Here is a 24,843-nt window from a genome sequence, read left to right as displayed (position 1 = left end):
TTTTTGGGCCCAAGAACTAAGATAGATGGTTTAAATCATAAAGAGGTTCTTCTGAAGGAATAAAAAAAAAAAATCAGATGTGGGGAAAATGGAGGAGAAATTGGACATGATTCTCTTTTACACTAAGCCCCTTCACTTGCCTCTGGTAATGTAAATGAGGCCACTTTAAGGCCTCTTTACACTGGCAGATCGATCTTTCAAGAATGACTAGGACCCTAAATGTCAGTGGTTATTTGAGCCCATGTTTCCTTTGGAAAATATATCAGTCTTCCTCCTGGAAGGACGCTCTCTCCTGCAGAATGAAGAGTTAAGTCAGAAAGGATTTAGGAGCTGGTACCATGTTTCTGAAAGGAATAACTGAATCCAGATCTGGAATAGCTAGTTGTATACCTGAGAAATAACCACTACAAGGTTTGAAATCTTTTAGGAACAGAGTTTAGAACAGGATTTTGGTGAAGGTGTGTAGAGGATCCAGACTCACCCCTGCAGCGCCTCCTGCTGGTCATCCAGGGAATTAGCTCACCAGCCTCTGGAGCACCATCTGCAGGCTGGTGGTCCGCCTTGTCCTCTGCACTGGCCCCCGTGTCCCTCCCCGGGCCCCGGTGCCCCTTGCTCTGGGTGCTGCCCCCTGGCAATACCCACTCACACGCTAGGTCTCCCCTCCCAGGGGATCCCCCACCCACTAACCCCACCTCACCTCAGGATAAGGCCACTGCCAGTCCCCATCTAGCCCCCACTCTCTGGGGCAGACTGCAGTATAGGCCACTCATCATCGGCAAGGTTGGGTTTGGACCTGCTGCCTTAGCCTAGCCCTGGGCTGCCCTCTGCAACCCCTAGTACCTCCTGGCCTAACACTAGGCCACAGCCTGGGGCTTTCCAGGCTGGAGCTCCCCAGCTCCTCAGCCTTTTCCCAGCCCTGCTCCACCCAGGTACTCTGCTCTAGTTCCCTGCAGCTAGGCCCTTCTCTCTCTGAATGCAGAGAGAGACCACTGAGTGCCTGGCTCCCAGCCTCTTATATAGGGCCAGCTGGGGCCTGATTGGGGCGTGGCCCAGCTGTGACTAATTCCCCAATCAGCCCAGTAGCTTTTCCCTTTGCCCCAGCCCTCTGCCAGGGCTGTTTTAAACCCCTCCAGCAGGAGCGGGGTAGCCACCCCAGTACAAGGTGGTTTCTGAAATGTATACATTCACACATCAATGTGTAAAGTGTTTGCTTTTGGATCCTATGGCATGAAATGTGTTGTGTTCAATGTTATTAGTACTGAGGTTTACCTGCTAGAAAGAAAATGAAGATATGATCTTGCAAGGTTTGGGTGCTGGTGGCAGAGCTTTCTTGGTAGAAGCCCTGTGCCTCTGGAAATATGTGTAAGCACGAACCTGGTTGCTTTTAGAAAGAGCTACAGGACACATCTCTTTGCCTGTATCTTCTCAACAGATTAAATCCTGTTTTCACAGCTCTCTACTTAAGATGCAGGCAGAACAGGAGGATGGAGGTTGGTCACTCTTACGGAGATCTTGTGTTTCAAATAAGGCACCCACACACCATGGTGACAGACCCAGAAAAAATATTAGTCTTTCTGGAATGTACCAAGTCTGTGGAGTTTAGAACAAATCAAAGGCATAGCACTCCCATCTTGTATTTTATTAGGAAATTAATAGTCAGATTAATAACCTGAAATTACACAGTGAACCCTCATTAAAAAACAAATTCAAAATCATCACAATTATTTTTGATTTCTATAAAACATAATGCCCAGAAATAGTCCCTGTTTACATCTGTAAATTTCTACACCCTTAAAATGATCTACTGTATAGCAGCAAGACTGAATAATTTTAACAATCGGTATAAGGAGTATGCTTTGCTCTATAATCCAACTGAGATCAAACATGTTAGAAGATTAAAGGTTTAAAACAACCCCCAGACCTATTACCTATACTACCCTGTGAGCTCAATTCAATCGATATGCACAAGTATTTCATGTTACTCATATGTTAAAGTGTGGTGAGGTTAACTGCTATGTAATATTAAGTGGCTATGGGGCATCAGTTTTGCAATACAGTCCAATTCCTTTCACTAAATATTCAGATCTTGGATTTTTATATCTATTGCTACAACAGTAGAAGAGTTTATGACTTGCCCCATCTGCCTTCCTCTTCATTTACCTGCAATAAACCTAGTCATTAATTTGGCCTAAATATTTTTTTTGTAATCACCAGTTTTTGGTCACTCTCTCAACCAGGGTGAACTTCATCCGTGTTTAGAGAGCCAATACAAAACTTGTGCACCATTTAAGTCCCACTGAAGCCTTCGAAGTGGACAGGCTTTGTGCTGGCTTTCGGTATGGGGTGAATTTCACTCTAAGTCACCTAAGTCCAAATCCTGCTCACCTCACTCATGTGAGTAGTCACAGTGGGCCAAATTCTGCTCTCATTAATACAAAAATAAATGTGGAGGAACTCCATTAACTTCAGTGGAGTTACTCCAGATTTACACTGGCATAAATAAGGGCAGAATCTGGCCCACTGACTTCAGCAGGGACTACTTGTATGAGTGTGACAAGCAGGATTTGGAGCCTGAATGACCAAGTCAATGTGAGTCTTTAGTTTTAATGGCCTTGGTCCCCTAAATTAGGGTCTAAGCCTTTGGGGGGTTTGAGTGTCTCCTGTTGGGAGCTGAGTGTTTTGAGTCCCTGATTCAGGAAAGCACTTAGGCACATGCTTAAGTCTATCCCTAGTCAGGAAAAACATGCTTAAGGACTTAATGTATGCACTTACATGCTGTACCGACTACAGATGCATTTCTGAATTGGGGCCTCGGTTCCTATGGGAGTTGTAGATGCTCCATAACTGGCAGATTCAAGCACTTGACCAACAAGATCCAGTTGCTTTAGACTTTTGCATGTATTTACTTGTAACATTTTTGGAAGTAATGCTACAAAAATTAGATATAGAAAAAATATAAAAGCAGTGAACACTCGTTTTTAAAAGATCTTTCTGGAAAAGCACATTTAGATAGTTGTGTTAACATTTATATATAAACTCTTTGGCAGCAGTTTTCTAGAAAGCAGAATTATTTTTTTTCCATTGCAATATTTTATCCTTCTCCCATGAAAACTTCATATCTTAAAAAAATCTATAGCACTTTCCTCTATAAACAGTATTGTTTCAGATTAACCACTACTTCTTCCCTGAAGAAAAACAGATTAAAAAGAAAATCTAGTCATTATCTGGTAAGTGTTTATGTAACAGAAAAAAGAAAATAATTCACTGTGCGGTTTGTCATTGTCTAGAATGTCAGTGGTATGTTTATACAATAAAATCAACATAAGTTACCCCATTTTGCTTTAAAATCTAACTAGTAAAACTATATTGCTATCAGTAGATTCATAAACAGAATGCACACATTGCTATCTAAATTCAAGTATTACTATATTTCCTTTAAAAGGAGCCATAAATTCCTTGCAATTTTGCCTGTCTTCTATATTGTTTTGGTCTTGTAGTGCCATGATGAATTGCACTCGACTGTTCTTGAACAAAATAAAAATGGAACTTACGAATGTACTGTGTTAAAACAACACAGCACAGAGGCCTTGAGGTGTGTTAGCTTGATAAACCTTCATCTGATATGAGTGAGTGTCTTTGGAAGGAGTGTTTCGGAGGCTAGAAACATTGGTACAGTAGTCATGTGTGTTCCATATGGCTGATAAATTTAACTCTTTCCAGATTCACAACCTTCAGTTCCATTTAAAAAGGGAAAAAACAACCGCCTGTATTTCTACCATATCAGGATATGTCATCTTGGATTCTTCTTGGTACTGTCAGTTGTTCATAAGTAGGGAGGGTGTTGTTAGGGAGGAAGAAATCTGAGTTAACGGTGTTGCTTCTTTGAGATGATCCGTTACTGCTTTGGCCATCCTGCTGATTGGAAACCAGGTGATGCAGCATATCTGTAATGAGGTTCAATTTCTGGTCCATTTGCATTACCTACAAAAACAAAGCAAAACATCGTTCAGTGTCAGAATTTGAGAAAGTAATAAGAAGACATGGCACAAGAATGATATATTAAAAATAGCGTTTTCATAATTAGCACTGGCACGACTCCCTCCTATACATGCAAACTTCTGTTACTAAAAGAAAACCAAGATACTGAATCCATTCATTATGGTAGGAGCATATCCAAGTGTTGGTTTGAGAGAGGCTTGTTAATATTCTAGCTAGGAATGTACATGTGCTAGAGGAATCAGGCTCTTAAAGAGCAAGATCCACATGTCAAAAGGGAACTGGGAAGCAGAACTTAGTGCTGAAGAGCGTAATTAAAAGTGGTTTTTTTAAAGATCATAAAGACAACCTTCTAAAATGTCTATCTGTGTTAACTGCTTTAACATGCAAATTCCTGCTCTACTTGGAATGATCTTTTTGTCAGACACAACTTGTGATTGAAACTTGTATTGTGTTCTTTGGGACAGATTCCCAATGGCATAACGACCCCTTGATGTGACCCCAGGCCACAAAATGCCAAGCAGACCCCTGTCTGAGGGGAAATCCCTGCTGGTGCAAATGCATGGCAGCCAGGTCCTATGTCTGTGCCCACTCCCAGTCCAACTTAGTAGGTTTATTGGGCTGTGTGCGTGGGGTGATGTGGAGCTCTGCTTTGCCAAACTGATCTTCCATTGGAGTTGGGTCCATTAAAGACCCTTTGTCAATGGTGCATTTTAGAGCAGCCCCATATCTGCTCTAAATTACACTGGGGCCAGGGCTAGCCTCAGAATCAGGGAGAAGTAACTAGCTCCCTACTGCCCCTCCCCCCCACCTCATAAGCTCCACTGTACCTAGCCGTCTACATTTCTTCTACTTTTATTTTGAACTATTTTTAAAAGAGAATCTGCTGTTTCGAGAAATATAATGAGAAGTCAGGATTATTAAGAGCTAGACTGTGGATTTACCATAAGCCTGGAATATATTTTGAGCATGCCTGTGCTGCCCCAGGAGAAGACCTGGAACTGAACTGCATCTCAGGGTATGTCTACACTGCAATTAAAAACCCCTAGCTGGTCTGCACCAACTGACTTGGGCTCGCAGGGCTCGGGCTACGGGGCTGTTTAATTGTGATGTAGACATTTGGGCTCAGGGTGAAGCTCTAGGACCCTGCAAGGTTAAAGGATCCCAGAGCCCCTTAAACAGCCCCTTAGCCCAAGCCCCATGATTGCGAGTCAGCTGGCATGGGCCGACCGCAGGTGTCTAATTGCAGCATAGACGTACCCTCACCGAGCTACAATTTGAGAGTCTGGTTTCCTCCTTGCTTCAGTGAGAAAGTAATCTGTAGTAACCCTTTACCTGGCATAAAATACTTCCCCCTCTGTTTCAAATCAGCTATATTGGCTGTGCATTGAGGGGGCAGATTCAAAGCTACACCCACCCCCTGCTCACCTACATAAGCAGCAGAGTAATCGTCCTATAGAGGCTGCTGTCCCGCAACACAAGTAGCCTGCTTAGAGCAGCAAGAAACAAACCACAATATTGCCCTGTCTCGGATTTAGTGATAAAGAGCAGTCCTAAGATACTAAGAAGAGATACAATTATACACAAAAATATGTAGCAGATTTTACAAAAAGAAAAGAAAAAATAACTTGATGAATGATGACAGAAAAATTATTGCTCAGAATATCTGCTGGAAAGTAGTGAAAGGTATTTAAACCAGCACAAGTAGGAGAAATCTATGTATTTCTGGCTATCATCCAAGTAGTAAACAGGATGGTAAAAGACAGTAAGACTGAGTAAAACACCAATATTCCTGGATAATTTCAAAAGAGACTACAATGTTTTCCCATTGTAGAGAAAGTGCTGTTTTGATCAAATGCTTTGTACAACTAGTGGGGAAGCAGATATAGAAAATTCAAAAATATGAGGTGCCAGGGAATTATACTTTGCAGCTGTTTTTGAAAACATTAGTCAACACATCCTAGTTGGTACAGGAAAGGCTGGCTGGAAATGGCTGTTGAAAGATGAGATTCTTAAAATGAATAAGTTCAAGAACAAATAGTGAAAAACTTCTAGAAGGAAGCAGAGATGGAAAATGGTGGAGTTTTACTAAGCTTTGGTTTCATTCTATTAAATACTGGTACATTCCCTCAGAGAAAGGTGTATCTTCTCTGAAATGCATCCATTGAGGATGCTTCTGGGCATAACAGTTGGCCTGCAGAATATCTCAATCCCGCATCCCCCACTGCCTGAATATCACCTGTAGGATATTTCTATCACTTTCCCTGGCTCATTTGATTAAACTTTGAAGAAGTCATCACCGAAAGCTACAGTCTAATTGCAATTTTGAGATGCTAAGGGATAACTATTTCTATAAACAGAAATGTCATTTACTTAATTATCCTAATACTTTCCGAGAAGAAGTGTGCACAGACTTCTTCTTCTCTCTCTCTCTCTTCTCCCCCATACTCCCTGCCCCTCAAACAGGGATCTCAACAGAGGAAACTCTGACCAAAAATGTACGGAGCAATATATATTGATGGTGCTCTTGCAATGGTGAGCTATTCAGCACGACAGTGGATTGGACTGAGGTTCTTCAACAGCTGTGCATCCCGGTGATGAAGATACGGAAGAGTAATTGAGATATGAATACCCTTGCTCGGAAATCAATTCCTGGAGATAATTTTCTCTAAGGAACCAAGGTTAGCTGCTGCAGCTGTGCAGTGCAGGAGGCCCACAGAAGCAGATGAAAGGCTAATTATTATTGAGCTGAGTTATATGAGATTAAAAATAAAGGCCTTACTCCATGCCCCCTGCTTATCTGTGTAAGCCTTTAGAACCACAGGACAGAGTTTGTACAATGAGGTGGGGCTAGTTGGTTTTATTTATTGGCCTTTAATCTGTTCTATTTTTAAATAAAGAAAAACATTTCCTAAGTGAATTTAGTGCCCATGAAAGGCTTGATCCAAAGCCCATTGAAGTATATGGCAGTCTTTGGAAGTCATAACTTTCCACTGACTTCAGTGGGCTTTGGATCAGACCCATAAACAGCTGGGTTGACCGCTCCAGCGGCTCACCCCTTCCTTCAGAGATTGCAGGGAATGGGGAGATTTAAGTTTCCCTATGCTGCTCCACTCACGTGGCTCATCCCTGTCAATCTTTAGCCTCTGTTGAGTCTGCCAATGGGTGTCTTCCATTAGGAACTTGGCTAAGACCAACAATATACTTCACGAAAGCTAAAGAACAGCCATCAGAAGGCAAAAGCTTTGTGTTGCCACTAGCCTTTGATGTATTGGAACCAGTGGCCCTGTGGCGAAAGGCTTGCATGCTAACATTCCTCAGTCTTCCTGTTTTCATCCAAATATTAATCCATAACGTATCTCTGCAAACTACTATTCATTTTCTTCCATCAAAGACAATTGCACTAGTTACAAAACTATTACAGTGAAGTAGTAGTAACAGTACCATACTTATGAAACTGGATTTAAATACATGTAACATATCTTGTATAGAAATGTAAGATTTCCCCTTGAACCATGCTTTCAAACACATTTACTTGATTAGAAATTAACTATGGTGCCAAAAAGTGTAATAAAAGCAAAGCAAACAGAAAAACTGCTGATGTTAGTGTAATCTCAACTCCTCTGGACAAACTCTGAACCTTTTACTTAAAACAGCAAACGGTGCTAATAAAACAGAAAAATAACTCACATTGATTTTGTTTCTTTTATGTAAACACCAAAGAAAGTGCTATTGGCAGACTTGAGTTTTATAGAAAAAGTATATGCAAAGTGTATGTGATCAGATGCTCTAGATGCAACTCATTTTCACTATTTGTATGTTTGCATTCTGGGGAGTTTCTGGGAACAGGCAAGCAGTGGTTTGAAATCTTTTTTTGGAAATTACACACCAATATTATTCACACACAGGAGTTTCTATGGATGAAAGTAGCATTCCCCCCACAAGAATAAATGCCCTCTCCTTAAAAAAGGCATGTGCCCAAGATTCATAAATTGACTTCAATCGAGTTAAGCAGATTTATACCATTTTAGGATCTAGCTCATAGAAACAAATCTAAATCTTCATGAAGATGCATTAAATTGAAATCCTATCAAAATAGCTTCGCTCGAAGACTGACAGTTCAGAGAGCAAATCTGGGATTGCTCATCATGAGCAAATGTTACAACTGTATTTACTCTCTCACTCGGAAGAAGTTATAGGGGTGTGTGATCAACCATGAATCACAGAGTATTCTTCACCATGAACCACAAGGTATTTTATAGCATGTTTTCAGAAAAAGCTGTTTAGTGCTACATAGTCAGAAATAAAATGACATGCCAATTTTCAAAAAGGTACCAAAAAGCATTCCAGGAGGTATTCGTGAACAAGACAGAAATTATTCTTGTTGAGAAGGGGAAAGAAAAAAAGTCAAGAGTAATTTGTCTTTTAAAATTCAATAGACCTTTATACTCTTTACATTTTAAAGATTCTGTAATTTTAAGCATCCATGACAAACTTACAGTCAAATTCAGAAAATGAATTATAACAATTAAGCAGAAAATAGTCTAGCGTGAAAGCCTCACTCCCACTCCGGCTCCTTGACGCCAGGTAAAAAGGTCGCAGTGACAAAAAGGGGGCTGTAATAGCCCCAGTTGCAGCTGGATGAGGATTCCCTGATGCAGCCACCATGGAAGGCTGCCTTCTGAGGACCCAGCTGCAAGCCCTGATGTAGGGAATGAGCTGGGGAAGGGGCTGGGGCAGGAGAAATATTTTGGGGAGCAGTGCTGTCAGCTGTGGAGAGTTAGGGCAGTGCTGTGGCTCACAGGGATAACTTAGACAGGCCCCCAGGTTCCCTATATTATGCTGAGGGCCATTTCAGTCCCTGGAACAGCTCAGAATCAGGAGGGTGAAAATGGATTAAAGCTGCTTTAGCTCCTCCTCCCGTTTGCTCTGAGTTCTGTCTCTCTTAGGGCACGTCTTCACTACCCGCCGGATCGGCGGGTAGCAATCGATCTATTGGGGATCGACTTATCGCGTCTAGTGAAGACGCGATAAAATCGATTCCTGATCGCTCTGCCGTCGACTCCGGAAATCCACCGCGGCAAGAGGCGGAAGCGGAGTCGACGGCGGCACGGCAGCGGTCGACTCGCTGCCGTCCTCACAGCCAGGTAAGTCGACCTAAAATACGCAACTTCAGCTACGCTATTCACGTAGCTGAAGTTGCGTATCTTAGGTCGACCCCCCCCGTAGTGTAGATCTAGCCTTAGAGACACAGCATAGAACAGTGTCTCTCAAACTTTTTTACTGGTGACCCCTTTCACACAGCAAGCCTCTGAGTGCGACCCCCCTTATAAATTAAAAACACTTTTTAATATATTTAACACCACCATTATAAATGCTGGAGGCAAAGTGGGTTTTGGGGTGGGGGTTGACAGCTTGTGACCCCCCCATGTAATAACCTCGCGACCCCCTGAGGGGTCCCGACCCCCAGTTTGAGAACCCCTGGCATAGAATGACCCCTAAAGTTTTTATTTAAAGCAATTACTTTAGCAAAAAATTAAAGATCTTCCTCTGTAGGAGTTAGGACAAAAATGCTGGGGCATAATTATCTATGTCCTTAACACAGTTGAATGATGCAACAGGCACCTTGGATTGACACAGCAGAAATGTTCAGCATACACAGTATCTGCATAATGCTATTCAGTTAAATCAAGTGACTGCATTTGTGCTTAGAACAGGAACACAGACATACAGAAGTAGCAGAATGTAGGCTACACATTGCTAAATGAACACTTGGATCTAATACCAAATATCTGATGGTTTCTAAAGACTAGCGTCCTGATTCTGCAACCCTTAGCCCTGGTCTACACTACGAGTTTAGGTTGAATTTAGCAGCGTTCGATCGATTTAACCCTGCACCTGTCCACACAACGAAGCCATTTTTGTCGATTTAAAGAGCTCTTAAAACCGATTTCTGTACTGCTCCCCTACGAGGGGATTAGCACTGAAATCGACCCTGCTGGGTCGAATTTGGGGTAGTGTGGACGCAATTCGACGGTATTGGCCTCCGGGAGCTATCCCAGAGTGCTCCATTGTGACCGCTCTGGACAGTACTCTCAACTCAGATGCACTGGCCAGGTAGACAGGAAAAGCCCGCGAACTTTTGAATTTCATTTCCTGTTTGGCCAGGGTAGCGAGCTGATCAGCAAAGGTGACCGTGCAGAGCTCATCAGCACAGGTGACCATGGAGTCCCAGAATCGCAAAAGAGCTCCAGCATGGACCAAACGGGAGGTACTGCATCTGATCGCTATATGGGGAGACGAATCCGTGCTATCCAAACTCCATTCCAAAAGACGAAATGCTGGGATATTTGAAAAAATCTCCAAGGGCATGAAGGACAGAGGTTATAACAGGGACCCGCAGCAGTGCCGCGTGAAACTTAAGATGCTCAGGAAAGCCTACCAAAGAACCAGAGAGGCAAACAGCTGCTCCGGGTCAGAGCCCCAGACATGCCGCTTCTATGATGAGCTGCATGCCATTCTAGGGGGTGCCCCTACAACTACCCCACCCCTGTGCTTCCCTCCTCCCCCACCCCTCCCGGGCTACCTTGGTAGTTATCCCCCCATTTGTGTGACGATTTAATAAAGAATGCATGAATTTGAAACAACAATGACTTTATTGCCTCTGCAAGCGGAGATCAAAGGGGGGGAGGGGAGGGCGGTTGGCTTACAGGGAAGTAGAGTGAACCAAGGGGGCAGGTTTTCATCAAGGAGAAACAAACAGAACTTTCACAACGTAGCCAGGCCAGTCATAAAACTGGTTTTCAAAGCTTCTCTGCTGTGCTCTTCTAACTGCCCTGGTGTCTGGCTGCGCGTAATCAGTGGCCAGGCGATTTGCCTCAACCTCCCACCCCGCCATAAACGTCTCCCCCTTACTCTCACAGATATTGTGGAGTACACAGCAAGCAGTAATAACAATGGGAATATTGGTTTCACTGAGGTCTAACCGAGTCAGTAAACTGCGCCAGCGAGCTTTTAAACATCCAAAGGCACATTCTACCACCATTATGCACTTGCTCAGCCTATAGTTGAACGGCTCCTTACTACTGTCCAGGCTTCATGAGCCATGGGAGCATGGGGTAGGCTGGGGTAGGTGCGACCGCACGGTGCTGACGACTGGGAGAGCAGCCTGAGGCAGAAGCCTCCAGCTGGCATGATATTCCAGGCAGGACTGAATCTCCATTAGACTAAACTTAAAGAAGAGAATGACCTGGATTCATTCCCATTTTTGTCCAGGCGCCCCTGACTGACCTCACCGAGGCTGGCCAGGAGCACCCATGTCTGCCCAGGTGCCCCCAACCAACCTACCTGAGGTCGGCCAGGAGCACCCACGGGACGACGACAATGGTTAGCAGTCGTATTGCACCATCTGCCGTCCACAAGACAAGACAAGGGGATGCTGCTGTGTAGCACTGAAGTACCACGTCTGCCAGCAGCACCCAGGAGACCTACGGTGACAGTGAGCTGAGCGGGCTCCATGCCTGCCGTGGTATGTCCTCTGCTGGGTAACCCAGGAAAAAAGGCGAGAAATGATTTTTTGCCATTTCTTTCACGGAGGGAGGGAGGGAGGGAAGGGGGCCTGATGAGATGTACCCAGAACCACCCGCAACAATGTTTTTGCCCCATCAGGCATTGGGAGCTCAACCCAGAATTCCAATGGGCGACGGAGACTGCGGGAACTGTGGGTTAGCTACCACAGTGCAACGCTCCGAAAGTCGATGCTAGCCTCAGTACTGTAGACGCACACTGCCGACTTCATGCGCTTAGTGGGGACACACACAATCGACTGTATCAAATCGATTTCTAAAAAATCGACTTCTATTAAATCGACCTGATTTTGTAGTGTAGACATACCCTTACTTATCTTGAGCAGTAATTATTTTGTGAGAGTAGTCACTGAGGTCTTGTCTACACCATGCAGCTTTTAGAGACAAGGCTGTGTCGACACAGCCTTGTCGCTAAAAGTCAGCATGTGTTAACCCTCTTTTTGTACTTTGTCGGCACTTTTGCTGACAAAATACTTCCAACCCTGCGAGCAGCGTTAGCTTTGTTGGCAGGAGCGTTCACACTGCCACTTGTGTCAGCAAAACTTTAGTCTTTCCCGGGGGGTGGGGGTGGGAGGACTTTTTAAAGTACCCGTGAAAGACAAAAGTTTTGTCTACACTGTGAAGTTGTCGACAAGTCCTGAGTTTAATGGGACTACTCATGTAAGTACTAGTCAATGTGTTTAAGGGTTGTGTGAGAGGTCCGTAGGTGCTTATACTCCCTTATGGCTTCTTATTGAAAAGGACCTTACTGTTCTTTTTTGTGCTGTATCTCACAGCCATGATTTACTCCTAATTCTTTGGTCCTCTGAAGAGAAACTCCACTTTCAGTTGCTCCTGGGTCTTTCCGTGTCAATGCAGAATCCTCTCTCCATTCTTCACTCAATACCACATTCTGGAATAATCCAACATTTTCTCTGACAAAAAAAACCTTTTCTGTTCACTTTGGGAATTGCACAATCGTTTTCAGATGGGCAAGATTCTCAATTGAAGGGAAGATCGCAAGAGCAAGACTCGCAGGATTCCTTAAATTAGTTTATGCAAGTACATGTGGAAAGGATCCTGCATCAAACTGTGAAGCTTTCTATATTGCCCTTTGGAAAAGGATTGGTATGTCTGAAGCTAAACTTCCTTTTGCAAGCCATTGTTCTAACAGGCTAAATTATTTTGTGGTATCAGATGTCTAGTCTAGTCTACATATTTTATGTGGGTTTCTTGATAATAAATGGAGAAGTTCCGAAGACCCAGTTCTCTAGTTCCTTTCTTATCTATATCACCGTTTGTAGTATCTGAGCACATAAAGAAGCTTGTGTTTAATTCTGCATTTGCTCCCATCCAAATGACCATGGAAACATGGGTTTCCAGAACAGTTTTTTGATTATATCAGGGGTAGGAAATGGAAAAGGAACAGAAATCTTGGTAGCTTAATTTCATTGCTTTTACTCTACCTGTGGCAGCTAGTGGTAGAAATCTGATTTAATTTGTTTAATGGGTTCAGTATTATTATAGGTTCTTATTGATCAGTTGTGGTTCCAAGACATCAGAAACCTTCTTTATTCCAGTTACAGGACTCAAGATTCCTGAGAATTGGTGCCCTCTTATCAGAGCTCCTGATTTAGATTTGTTTACTTTGTAGTCACAGATTAGGCTGAATGCTTGCAATAGGCTAAGGCCAGTCACTGAGGCATTTATAGGAGAATATCATCTGCATGAAGAGAGATTTTCTTCTCCAAACCATCTGTACTTTCCCCTGAGAGTTGTCCAAAGAAGGGTGGTCTGTGTGGGGTGGGTGGGGGACAGGGGAAGTCAGACCAAAGCGGAAACCCTCTCCCTTGATACACAAATCCCCAGCCTTAGAAAAAGAAAAACCTGAACATTTGAGCAAAAATTAGAAAGTTTTATGGGCTTTACGTAATGTTTCTTTGTTAGTCAATAAAAATAATAGTCACCATAGCAACTGCCACATAAAAATGCTACCTTCGAAAAAGAAAGCACCTTCAGACATAAAGACACTTGCTGCATACCATGTTGGGTTTTATAAAACTCACAAGGCCTCAAAGGTAACCCTCCTGCACAAAGCTGTCAGTGTCAATCTCTCCCTCACTTTGAGGATACTAATAGTTTTGTCAGTAAAGGGAGACTGGCGTTGTTCCAGTCCCGCTCCACAATTTTATAGCTCTAAAATAGGAACGCCTGAATGCAGGTTTTTTTTATTTGTAACTGTTAAATCACTGCTACCAAGTCTCCATTAATCAGTGCGTGACAACGTGTGTTTTCAAGTGTGCAATGGTGAGTGTGGAGTGGAAAGAAACTTCCAACTCACCAGGTGTGGATCCGAGCTCAAGCACAACTTGGATTACTGTGAGGTATTTTCTGTACATATAAGCCAAGTATTGGCTATGGTTCCTAGGGACTTATCTGGATAACAGGCTGAACTGCTGAGCTGTTAAAAAGGACTTGACTTGATACTATAAATTCCTCACGCACTGTAAGGAAATTAAATTTTGTCACATACTTTTCTTAACTTTGGCACAAAGTTAACAAATTGATAAACCAGTTTCTGAGAACCAACACCTGATTTTCTTGAATGGTACCACACGCTATATCCAACACCAACATCTGGCCATTTGATCAATGGCTGTAGGGCTCTTAGCATTTTAAAATAATGTTTTCTTGACTTAGATGTACTGTTCAGCTTCTACAGTAAAATCTTCAAGGCTCCAGATATTCAAGCTACAGGTAAAGAGCAAATAGACAGGGTAATATTTTTAAATGAGATGTTTATTTTTATTAAAATTGAGGGAGGAGTAGGACAAAGGAAATCTTAGTAAGATGGGTTTTAGTCATGTGAAATACTATTGAAAAATAAGAGTAGCTGATTCTGATCTCACTTACTAAAGCGTAAATATATCTAAGGTACTTTACATGGCCCCCATCACCACAGTATTGGAGTGTTTCACAATCTTTAATGTGTTTATCCTCAACTCTTCTGCCAGGCATATAAGCACTGTCCTCTCCATTTTACACATGGGAAACTTAGGCACAGAGAGATTAAGTAAAAATTTGCCCACGGTCACACAGGAAGTCTGTGGCAAAGTAGGGTCTTGAACCAAGGTCTCCTAAGGGTCCCCCAACCTAGGCTTATGGCCTAACCACAATTTTTACTCTCCAAATGCTGAACTGAATGAAACCAATGGAGTTAGCCCTGTGTCTATCACTGATATGATCTGTCACACTTACATTTCTTTACTAAATAAAAATGCCTCATAGTTTTGACCTTGCAGGTTTTATGTGAACAAAAGTCACAACTGCTTGAGGCCTTTATTCAGAAACCCCAAGGGAAAAACAAACTCCACAAGTTTATGCTAAATAATCCAATCCTTATTTGTTACATAGTAGTAATTTAGCACAGTTTATTGAACGTGGACATATTTGTGCAATATTTTTGGGAGAGGATAGAGAGCTATTTTAAAGCTATTTTTCAGAGAGCCATATGAGCTTCTCCTTTAATTTTGTTCAGCTACGTGACAAATAATAAAAGACCTGCTCTGACAAATTAAACACATAAAATCACTTGGAAAAAACAATTAAATGCCGTGCCCTCAGAATCTGTGACTTGTATGGAAACCAGCACTGAAGATGGGTAGCATGTTTGAATGACTGCACCTTTTAAACGCTGATCTCTTCAATTTCCAGGAGGTAAACAACTCATGAGGAAAGCTCGAGGAATGACATGTGCTCTTCCCCATGATGCACAATCAGATAAAGCACTTTATATAGTATGAGAATAAAAAATATTCTACAATTGAATAGAAGTCCTTCATTGATCCTTTCTGACCACTCACACAAATGTCATCTACACTCCTTTATGTGTGCATGCTTCTGACAGTGGTTAGAATGGCAAGCACATCTAACTGTTAAAGGAAACTGTGATGTTACACTCCATATTCTTTATGGAAATATGCTTATGATATGGATATGACATAACTGAGATATACTTTATGCAAGATGTGTCATGTAAGGTATCATTGGAAAGGTTATGGTTTACTGAATGTGATTATCTAATTTGTATGCCTGTATCATTTCTGTACCTGAAGTTAGGAATATTGACCATGTAGCTGTATTTCAAATGTGTTACTTTGGGTGACATCCACAACTAGCCCTTCAGGTACAACAATGAAAAGCCAGACAGGGCTGATGGCCCATCAGCAAAGACAATGGACTGTGAAAGAGTTTAGTCTTCCTGTGGACACCCATACAGCCTGCAAGTAATGGCTGCTATGACCCTGCCAAGACATGTGACTGAGCCACGTGGTACTGGGCCCCTCCCCCCCCCCCCGTTGGAATGCCAGTGTTCTTCCACTGGAAGACAAAGGGTTCCTGCCATACACAAAAGCTATATAAGGCAGGGGAGTGACATCATTGTGGTTCTCCTCTGCATCCTTGCCCAAAGAGACACTTGGGAAACACCTGGAAGCAAGAACTGAACTGCGGGGGAGAAGAGCTGAGCCCAGGCTGGAAGGGCGTCTAGCTTGTAAGTAATAATACCTGAAGTTTCAAGACTCTGTAATCTGCCTGTGACAATATTTAGGGTGAGAAATCACTATTTGTAGCCAGTTTCTTTAGTGAATCAAGCTTAGTTTGCGTGTTTTGTTTTATTTGCTTAGTAATCTGTTTTATTCTGTTTGCTATCCCTTTAATCACTTAAAATCTGCCTTTCATAGTTAATAAAATTTGTTTTGTTTATTATTAAACCCAGTTTGTGCAATTGCTAACGGGGGTGGGGGAGAAGAAGGTGTGCATATTTCTCTTCACATTGAGGAAGAGGGCGAATTATTATGCGCTTGCGCTGTGCAGATTTTTCTATACAGCGCAATACAATATACCTTTGGGTTTATCTCCCAAAAATGGTTGCACGTGAGAGCAGGGTGAGTCCTCTCACACAGAGCTGACTTCAGTCTGTGTCTGCAGCTGGGTGTGGCCCTACCTGTGCGTGTGTGCTGCAAGAGGCCGGAGTGCCTAATTCAGCAAAACAGGAAGAGGGAATCCAGGCTGGTGGAGCTGGAGAGGCTCAGTGAAACCCCAGTACATCAGGTAGCATCCTGGATGGGTGGGTTCAACCCATCACAGAGACCTGCAAATAAATGTGTCTTTTTGTGTGTGTGTTTGTGGCTTCTTGATGATGTAGAAAAAAGGCTCTGAAGACTCTGGATGACTCAAACTGGCAGGGCTATGGTATGATATATACAGAAGAGATGAAATGTGGTTAACTGAGATAGGATATGATTTTTAATAAGGCTTAGTTTTATGTTTGGCTTTGTTAAGGATGTTATGTTTGTTAAGGATCTAACAATCTCCGTCTTCTGTTAAGGACTGAGCAAAGCTCCCAGTTCACATGTCTAGATCATTTAAGAAATGTTCCAACAAAACCAGGGAACAACTGATAGTTAATGGAAACTTTTTTTTCCCTTCAGTATAGAGGAGTGTGAATGAGTGAGTGTTTGTGTGTGTGTGAGCATGAGAGATTCCTTTAAGGCCTTCTTCATACATTGTAAAAAAATAAAAATAAAAAGGTACAAACACACAATTTGCAGGTTGCTTTTATAAGAGTCTCTGAAAATATGACACAATGAAAATGATTTAACATTTGAAAATGATTTAACATATTGCAGCACCTTAATCATCTTTAAATTGAACTGATTCTAAGAAGAACCTGATGTGCTTTAGGAGTTATTGCTCTCAGCTAGAGCTATTGCAAATGTGCAGAACCATTTTCAGACTAAAGTGATTTTACAATCTAAAATGGTTCATAATTTGAAATCCATCCAACATCAGTGGGCTGATTTTTAAAGCTGTGCCACTGATGCATTTATTTCTCAAGCATAGCCTCACAGACAGAACCACTTTGGTAGCCCAAGAAGATGGCAGCTTGCTTTTCCTCCCCAATTCCTATCAAGGGGCTAGGAGATGGATTCACTCATGCAAATAGGAAGGGTACCCAAATGGGGCCAGCACTAAGAACTCCCTCTTGGCTATTGGTGGAACACATGCAGCCTCTCCATTGCATGCAAAGGTCTATTAAAGCTTCCTTCCCTAATAAAAGCAGAGGATTCAAAAGCTAGCACACAGAGCTCAGCATGAGGAATGGGGCTCTTTCACCAGACAAGGGGTCCTCTTGGTCCAGAGAAGCAGAAGAAGAAGGGACTATCCTGTGCCAGAGATCTGTTCTCACAGTCACAGGGAAGGTAAAAGATAGTGGTGTCCTGGCTCAGAAGAAACCCCCAATCAAAACGCAACAGCAGCAGCAGAAGCCATCTGGGCTCCAAAAGTACCTTCTACTCAACTGAGGGCAAGCAAGATAAGAAGGCCTCCTGGTGTAAAGATCCCCCTTCTCATGAGCAGGTCAGTGGGACATTACTGGGGAAAGAGGGATAGTGATGGGAGGGTGAAATACATTTGGGACTGGGATTGCTATAGGGTGAAAGAGATCTTGGGGGCAGCAGGTGTTTTTATCAGGGATAGGAAGGGACTCAGGAGGCCAAAGGGATAAAAAGGATGAGAAGTGGATGAATGTAGGGAGACCCAAAGGACCAAAAGGCTGATATAAGAGTGAGGTCTGGGAGGGAAATGGAAGGAGAAGATGGGCGTGATGCAGATCTGGGTACCAAGTGATATCAGTAGGCAGGAGAGAGATGGGAGAACCTCAGAAAAGAGAGAAGTGGTGGGAGAAAGAGAGCTGGAGGAAGTGGTGGGGACATTAAAGTTCTGCTTGGAATGAAAGAGACATGGGGAAGAATAAGGAATAGTGACAGGATAGCCAGGGTGGGAGAAAGAGAACAGAAATAATAAAAATGGGGAAGAAAACAGGTAGAAAAGTGAGAAGAGAAAGAAACCGGAATGGAGAAAAGGGAAAATAATAAAAACAGAGGACAGAAGGAGAAAAAGAAGGGAATTAAGGAATAGCAAATGAAAAGAAAAAGCAAGAGTAAAATCAGTAGTATGGTTAATAGGTTCCTATGTATCTGATGTATCCCTTCTGCAGAGATGAGGATGGGAAAGGGTGAGCATGCTGTGGCAATAAAGAGGGCACAGCTCTGCACTGGGGAGGAGACAGGTGAACTGCCATAGGTTGGGGATCCTGATGAAAAACGAGTGGGGGAACTCAGGGTCTGTGAAGACAATGCATCACCATGCACCAATGTAGGGCCCTGGCATAAAGATGCAAATATTGCAATCTTGCCTCACAGCACAATTCGGTAAAGCAGGTTGGAAAAATGGGCATTTCCTCGCCTATTCCCCCAAAATTTCAACGAAAGCTAACAAAAATGTGTTTTTGCTGACATTTAAATTTCAACTTTGTTGAAAAGCTGGAAGTTGTCTGGTTTTGACAAAAAGTTGAAATTCCAATTTGTTGTGAAAATATTTGGCTTATTGAAAACCCAATTTTCTGTTGAAAAACAATTTAGACAGAATTTTTTTTGACTATCCCTAAATTGTAGTTTGGGGGAGGGAATCCCTCTGACACCAGCTGATACTGGCCCTGGTGGTCTCACAGCCCCAAACAAATGCCCAAATGTGTGTTATGCTCACAAAGTTAACGGGCAATCAAAGGATTACAACCATGCAATTAAAATTTGTGATTGAATTTTGTCATAGATAAATCAGACATGACTTAAAATACATGGAAATTCTCAGGCTAGGACACTGTCCCAGATCTGCAGTCTTTGGACTGAGCACAAGCCTCAAGATGCAGCCTACTCTACTGAGAAATAAAAAAAAAAATCTCTGACCTTTGTAAACCCTTTCCTCTGACACACGTCATAACCATAAGATTGAAAACAGATAGACTGTAGATAGAATGTAGAGCTAGGATTTAAAGTGCTGCTTTTCCTGCTCATGAAGTCAGGGAATGTTAAAAGCTCAGAGTATGGGATTTTTAGTGGAACTTGCGCTCCTAAATTACTTAGATACTTTTGAAAAACCCACCTTTTGTCTACAGAGATATAGCAAGTGTCATACTGAAATAGACCAATGGTTGACTGAATGTAGTGTCCTATTTCCAACAATAGCCTTTATCCGATCCTGCCAAGGAAGATAAAATTCCCCTCCACTGTCAATAGAAAATCTAGGATTTTTCTGTTATTTACTGTACAGAATGTACCCCTGTATTTACACCCTATACACTATTGTAATAATCTTTGTACAAAGTATACCTTGTAAGATATCATTTGAAAACTCATAATTTGCTGATCGGTGTCATCCTGATAAAATATGGGTGGCAACACTGTATGTGAAGTTATAAGATGGTGGTATAGTGGTGGTAACACATATTCCAAACTGAGGTTATCAAACAGGTCTGTCTCAAACAAAGGAATGTGTGCTCTGCTTAATTTGCATTTAAGTAGTAAACGGAGTCATTAAGCAGGAAGGGAAACAAAGGAAACTCAAACAGGTGAGAAAAAAGTAGCAGGGAACATCCTTTCACATAGACTCTGTCTCCTGAATCTCAGCTGCAAATGTTTTTCAAGAGGGGCACTGACTCTATAAAAAGGAGGGACCAACACCCCAAAGCACCCTTCTCTCTCCCTGCCCATTGAACTGACAGCACCTGAAGTGACAAAGGAAGCAGTCGTTGGGTACTGGGAGAAGGGGTCCTGACCTAAAAAGTTTGGTCTGTAAAATATCAAGGAATAGTCTCTCCTTGACCAATTATATCTTCCCTTCCAAATGTGGCCCTTACCTTTAAAACTGAGAGATCATCATCTTTACTATAAGGGAATGACAACAAAACCACTGCCGATTTACGTATAGACAATATAATCTCGCATCTATCAAGCGCCTTTCATTTCAAAGTGCTTTACAAACTATACATCACTGAAAAGCAGCTGTGCATAGGGTGGCAGCCAGGACTTGGCATAACAGGATGGGAGAAAGGAAATATTGGCCAGGGAAATTGGAAGACTTTTCTTTGGAGAAATGCACCACGGGACCCTCAGTGTCTACAGATAGCGAGTAGATTCTCAGTTTTTAAAGACCTGATTTGAATGACTGGCCCACAGCTAATTGCGTGGAACTCAATGTAGGTAGCTCTCATGAAGGGCAGAGTCAACCCTGTGTGATTTAACACACATGTATAGGCACATATATCTCTGCACGGGAAGGGATATACAATGGACTGGGTCTAGCTATGACATTTATTTCCGCTGGTTATGAATTGGCCCCTAATTCATGAGAGATGGAAAAAATAATAATAAATAGCACTTTTCATCTTTAAAGCAATGAACTAACATTAACTAATTGATCCTCATGCTGCCACTGTGAGGTAGCTGAGTATCATTATTCCGGTCTCAAAGACAGGAACATTTAGCAAAGCAGTTAATGGCCTGATTTTCAGGAGTGCTGAGCACTCACAACTCCCAGTGAGCTAATCAAACGAGACCTTAAAAAATAGATCCTCTGAGTTCACCTCAAAGATCCCAAGGGCAATTTCCATAGGAGCAGGGTGGGGAGTTTTGCCCTGGTTTCCTTGGGCAGTATTTCTGCTCCGCTGCCTGTGTGCAAAGCGTTGCGCACTGGCTATCACATTTGAATAGGAGTTGTGTGTGCTCAGAACATGTGAGAAGTCACATTATAAATAACTAGCTCAAGGCCACAGAATTGGTCAGTGACAGAGGAAAGATTAGAATTTAGCAATTCTTGGTTCCCAGTCATATGCTCAGACCACTGGACCACATCTCTCTCTCACATGTCTTGCTGACTTTGGATATTAGACAGCAGCATTTTCCCAGTTGCTGCTTTCCATTGTGAATGTGGAACAGAGGAATATGTAGATATTTTAGGGTTAAACAAGCAAAAGACTTGAATTAGAATAAAGAAACCTCCAAAAACTCCCCAACTTAAAAATGTTTTGGCTTCTTTCCAAAGTGGACTGTTACGCTTCTTGCATCCTGGCTCTTATTTCAGTGTGATACTAGGACTATGACTAATAACCCCCTGCCTGAATACTGCTGATAATTTCACTGTTGAGTAGCTGTCCTGGTTCTGGTTCACCATAGCATGCACTGAAGTTGCCAAGATTTTATTAAAAAACAACAACAAAGAACGAGATACACACTCACAGGTCCCTAGTGTTATAAATACATTTCTCAGTCAGTGCATTTAGCTTCTATGCTGTTACAAGACATTTCCCACCCCACCCCCCAAAAGTTATTTTTCAGATGCCTACAAAGACTGTGGTTCTCTCTTTCTGTCTCTGACACACACACACGTTTCTTAATTCAAAACAGGTTTGAAACCGCTGCTATTTATTTTAAGCAAACATGCCATGTATCACATTGGGTTAGGTCAGCTTTGCTTATGTTATGTTTCACACTTTGCCCATATGAGGCAGCCATATTCCTTTTCAAAGGAGGGGAAGGTGAGGGACATTGACATTTTGTGCATTGCATAAGAGGCCCCAAATCTGGCTTACAATGGAAACTCAGTTTCAACCTTAACTATGGTACCACCAGCACTGCTCCATAAAACAAAATAAAACAGAGAGGGAAAAAGAACAAACTCAGCTAATCAATAAGCAATTAATTTGTTGCAAGAGCACTCTCCATAGCTTTAGACACTTTTCGCTTTCATAGATTCCTGGATTCCAAGGCCAGAAGGGAGCACTGTGATCATCTACTCTGACCTCCTGAATAACATAGGACATAGAACTTCCCCACAATAATTCCTAGACCATCCTTAAAAAAAATAATCCAATCTTGATTTAAAAATTGCCAATGATGGCAACTCCTGATAAATTGTTCCAACAGTTAATTACCCTCATTGTTAAAAAATTATGCCTTATTTCCAGTCTGAATTTGTTTAGCTGCAACGTCCAGCCATTTGTTCTGCAAACTCAAAGGAAGGTAGAATTTAAAAAGCTCAATCTATGTAAATCCGGAAGGGGCTCTCCTGGAAATAAGTGTCCATTCTCACTGGGCAGGGTTGTAGCAGGTCTCCCCAATGCTATTATCCCCTTGGAAATTGCAAGAAGAGTGTGGCAGGGTGTACTACCCATTCAAGGGACAATCTGGACCTTACAGTCAAAACAGTCTGGGTGCAATCAAGGAGCACCCTGTCCGTCCTGTGCCTGGGGGCATATATATAAACAAGAAAAGGAAGCTGAGCAAGAGAAAGTTCCTTAAGGGCTCCCTTAGGCTCCAGGACACTAGCTTGAACTGACCCTTAAAGACTTTGTTTTTAAGTTTGGCTGCTCTGACGCCAGGTTCTGAGGAAGGACATTATGAATTTGATTAAGCCGCTCCTTCCCTGACCTGAAGCTTGAGAGAGAGAGAGAGAGAGAGAGAGTGCGAGAGAGAGCGTGCGTGAGCACCTGCCTACCTCTGAGAACAATAGGAGAGCTAGAAACTCCTGCAGAGTCTGTTTGATGACCTTTTTAAACGGGACTTTTTTTTTCCTTTTTCTTTTTAACTCCTTAGCTTACCTCCCCTTGTCAGATCTGGGTCAGGGAGACACCCCTAATCTTCCAGTTCCCTTCTCACGTGCAGGAAATGTCATGGGTTGGAAGAAATGCATAGGGGACAAGATTTTCAGAAGTGACTAGTGGTTTTGAGTGCTTGGGTGCTCAGCTTGAGACACCGTGAAGGGGCCTGGTTTTCAAAAAGTGTTGAGCTCCTGCTCTCAGGAAATCAGGATCCTTTAAGATGTCTCAAGTTGGGCACCCAAAAATCACTAGTCACTTTTGACAGCTTTGGCTGCTGCCACTGTGATGGTAACAAGAGGGATCACACTCCATTCTTTTCCATATGTTTTGTCTGGCTGAATGCATGTCTTGAGGGCGAGGGTGGGTGACACCAAAATATCGGGTAGGGGGAGAGGATGGGTGTTATGCAGCATGGGAGCAGGTGCTGCTGGTACAGGATGAGAGGGAAGGGACTGGATCTCCTGGTGTAGAACCCTGATCCTATAGTTGGGGGGAAAGGGCTGTGAGGATAAATCCATTAAATGTTTGTAAGGTGCATTGAGATCCCTGCGTGGGAGGTGCTCTAGGAGTACAGAGTATAATCATTAGATTATTGCAGGCAGGAAAAAAAAAGACCATTGATGTTTTACATTTTTCTTTCAGCATAAAACATCAAGGATGACTTCAGTGAGTTTTTCAAAAAGACTTTCTGTCAGTTTATTATTTAGCATCTGTGATCTACTCATTATTTGCAATTTGATAGTTATTAAATGGGTAAAAAAGACAAAAGCTCTTTTATACCCTAAATCAGCACAAAAAATTAATAACCATAAAATGACTTATGAGCAATCAAAAAAGAGAGAGACAGAGAGAAAAAAAGCAATTAGAATAACAGCTAGTTTTGAGATTCCCTGAGGAGCACTGGTGATTGAACTAACACCAACATAGAATATGTGTTTGATGTGGTCACAAATTTGTTTTCAAAAGAAAATTTTTTAAAAGGGTCCTTTCAAGAGAAATTTTTGCAAAGTAAGCTCAGCAACATAACTGGACCAGAAATACTTTGATAAATATTATGACGATGAAGATGTCATTTATGAGCTGGTGGCATAGGAAGGTTAGCAATTCCAGTGACAAAGTGACAAGCACACACTCCTTTTGAACACACACAAATTACATTGTATGTAAAGATGCTCCCTGTATTCTTTGCTATTGCATTCACTTTTACAAACAAACAGATGCAAGACAAAAAACTGCAGTGGGAAATAGTGCAATTAAAGGAAACCACATAGAATTCCAAAGGCACATTTTTTCTTACCAGGGGCCTGCACAAAGTTCAGAGCTGAAATTTGTGATAAAATGTCTGGAAGCAAGGCCTACTCCACTGCCTCCTAACTGCTAACACCTTTACTGAAATGGTATTTCTGGAAGATTGGTAGAAATTCCATGCTTGAATAATAATAGCAATATGAATAGTCTACCAATCACCTGACCAGGATGGTGGTGATGACTGTGAAATGCTCAGGGAGATTAGAGAGGCTACAAAAATAGAAAACCCAATAATAATGGGGGATTTCAACTATCCCCATATTGACTGGGAACATGTCACACTTCAGAATGGGATGCAGAGATAAAATTTCTAGACACCACTAATGACCGCTTCTTGGAGCAGCTAGTCCTGGAACCCACAAGGGGAGAGGAAATTCTTGATTTAGTCCTAAGTGGCACACAGGATCTGGTCCCAGAGGTGAATAGAGTTGAATCGCTCAGTAATAGCAACCATAATGTAATTGCATTTAACATCCT

At 42.3% G+C, this 24,843-nt stretch overlaps 1 protein-coding gene across 1 annotated transcript in view; it reads right to left on the bottom strand.

Moving 5' to 3' along the window:
* Positions 1–2,528: 2,528 nt before the first annotated feature.
* Positions 2,529–24,843, bottom strand: part of KCNQ1 (potassium voltage-gated channel subfamily Q member 1) — a 549,152-nt gene continuing 526,837 nt past the window's right edge. Inside the window, exon 16 of the mRNA XM_024209178.2 lies at positions 2,529–3,981. Within this exon, the coding sequence (XP_024064946.2) occupies positions 3,781–3,981 (201 nt within the window). The 3' untranslated portion in view covers positions 2,529–3,780. The remainder of the gene's footprint in view (positions 3,982–24,843) is intronic.

The sequence above is a fragment of the Terrapene carolina genome, unplaced genomic scaffold (assembly GCF_002925995.2).
Source record: "Terrapene carolina triunguis isolate 2854851 unplaced genomic scaffold, T_m_triunguis-2.0 Scaffold171, whole genome shotgun sequence".
Classification (NCBI taxonomy): Eukaryota; Metazoa; Chordata; order Testudines; family Emydidae; genus Terrapene; species Terrapene triunguis.
Note: the sequence above shows the minus strand (reverse complement) of the source record. Positions and strands in the feature narration are given on the sequence as shown.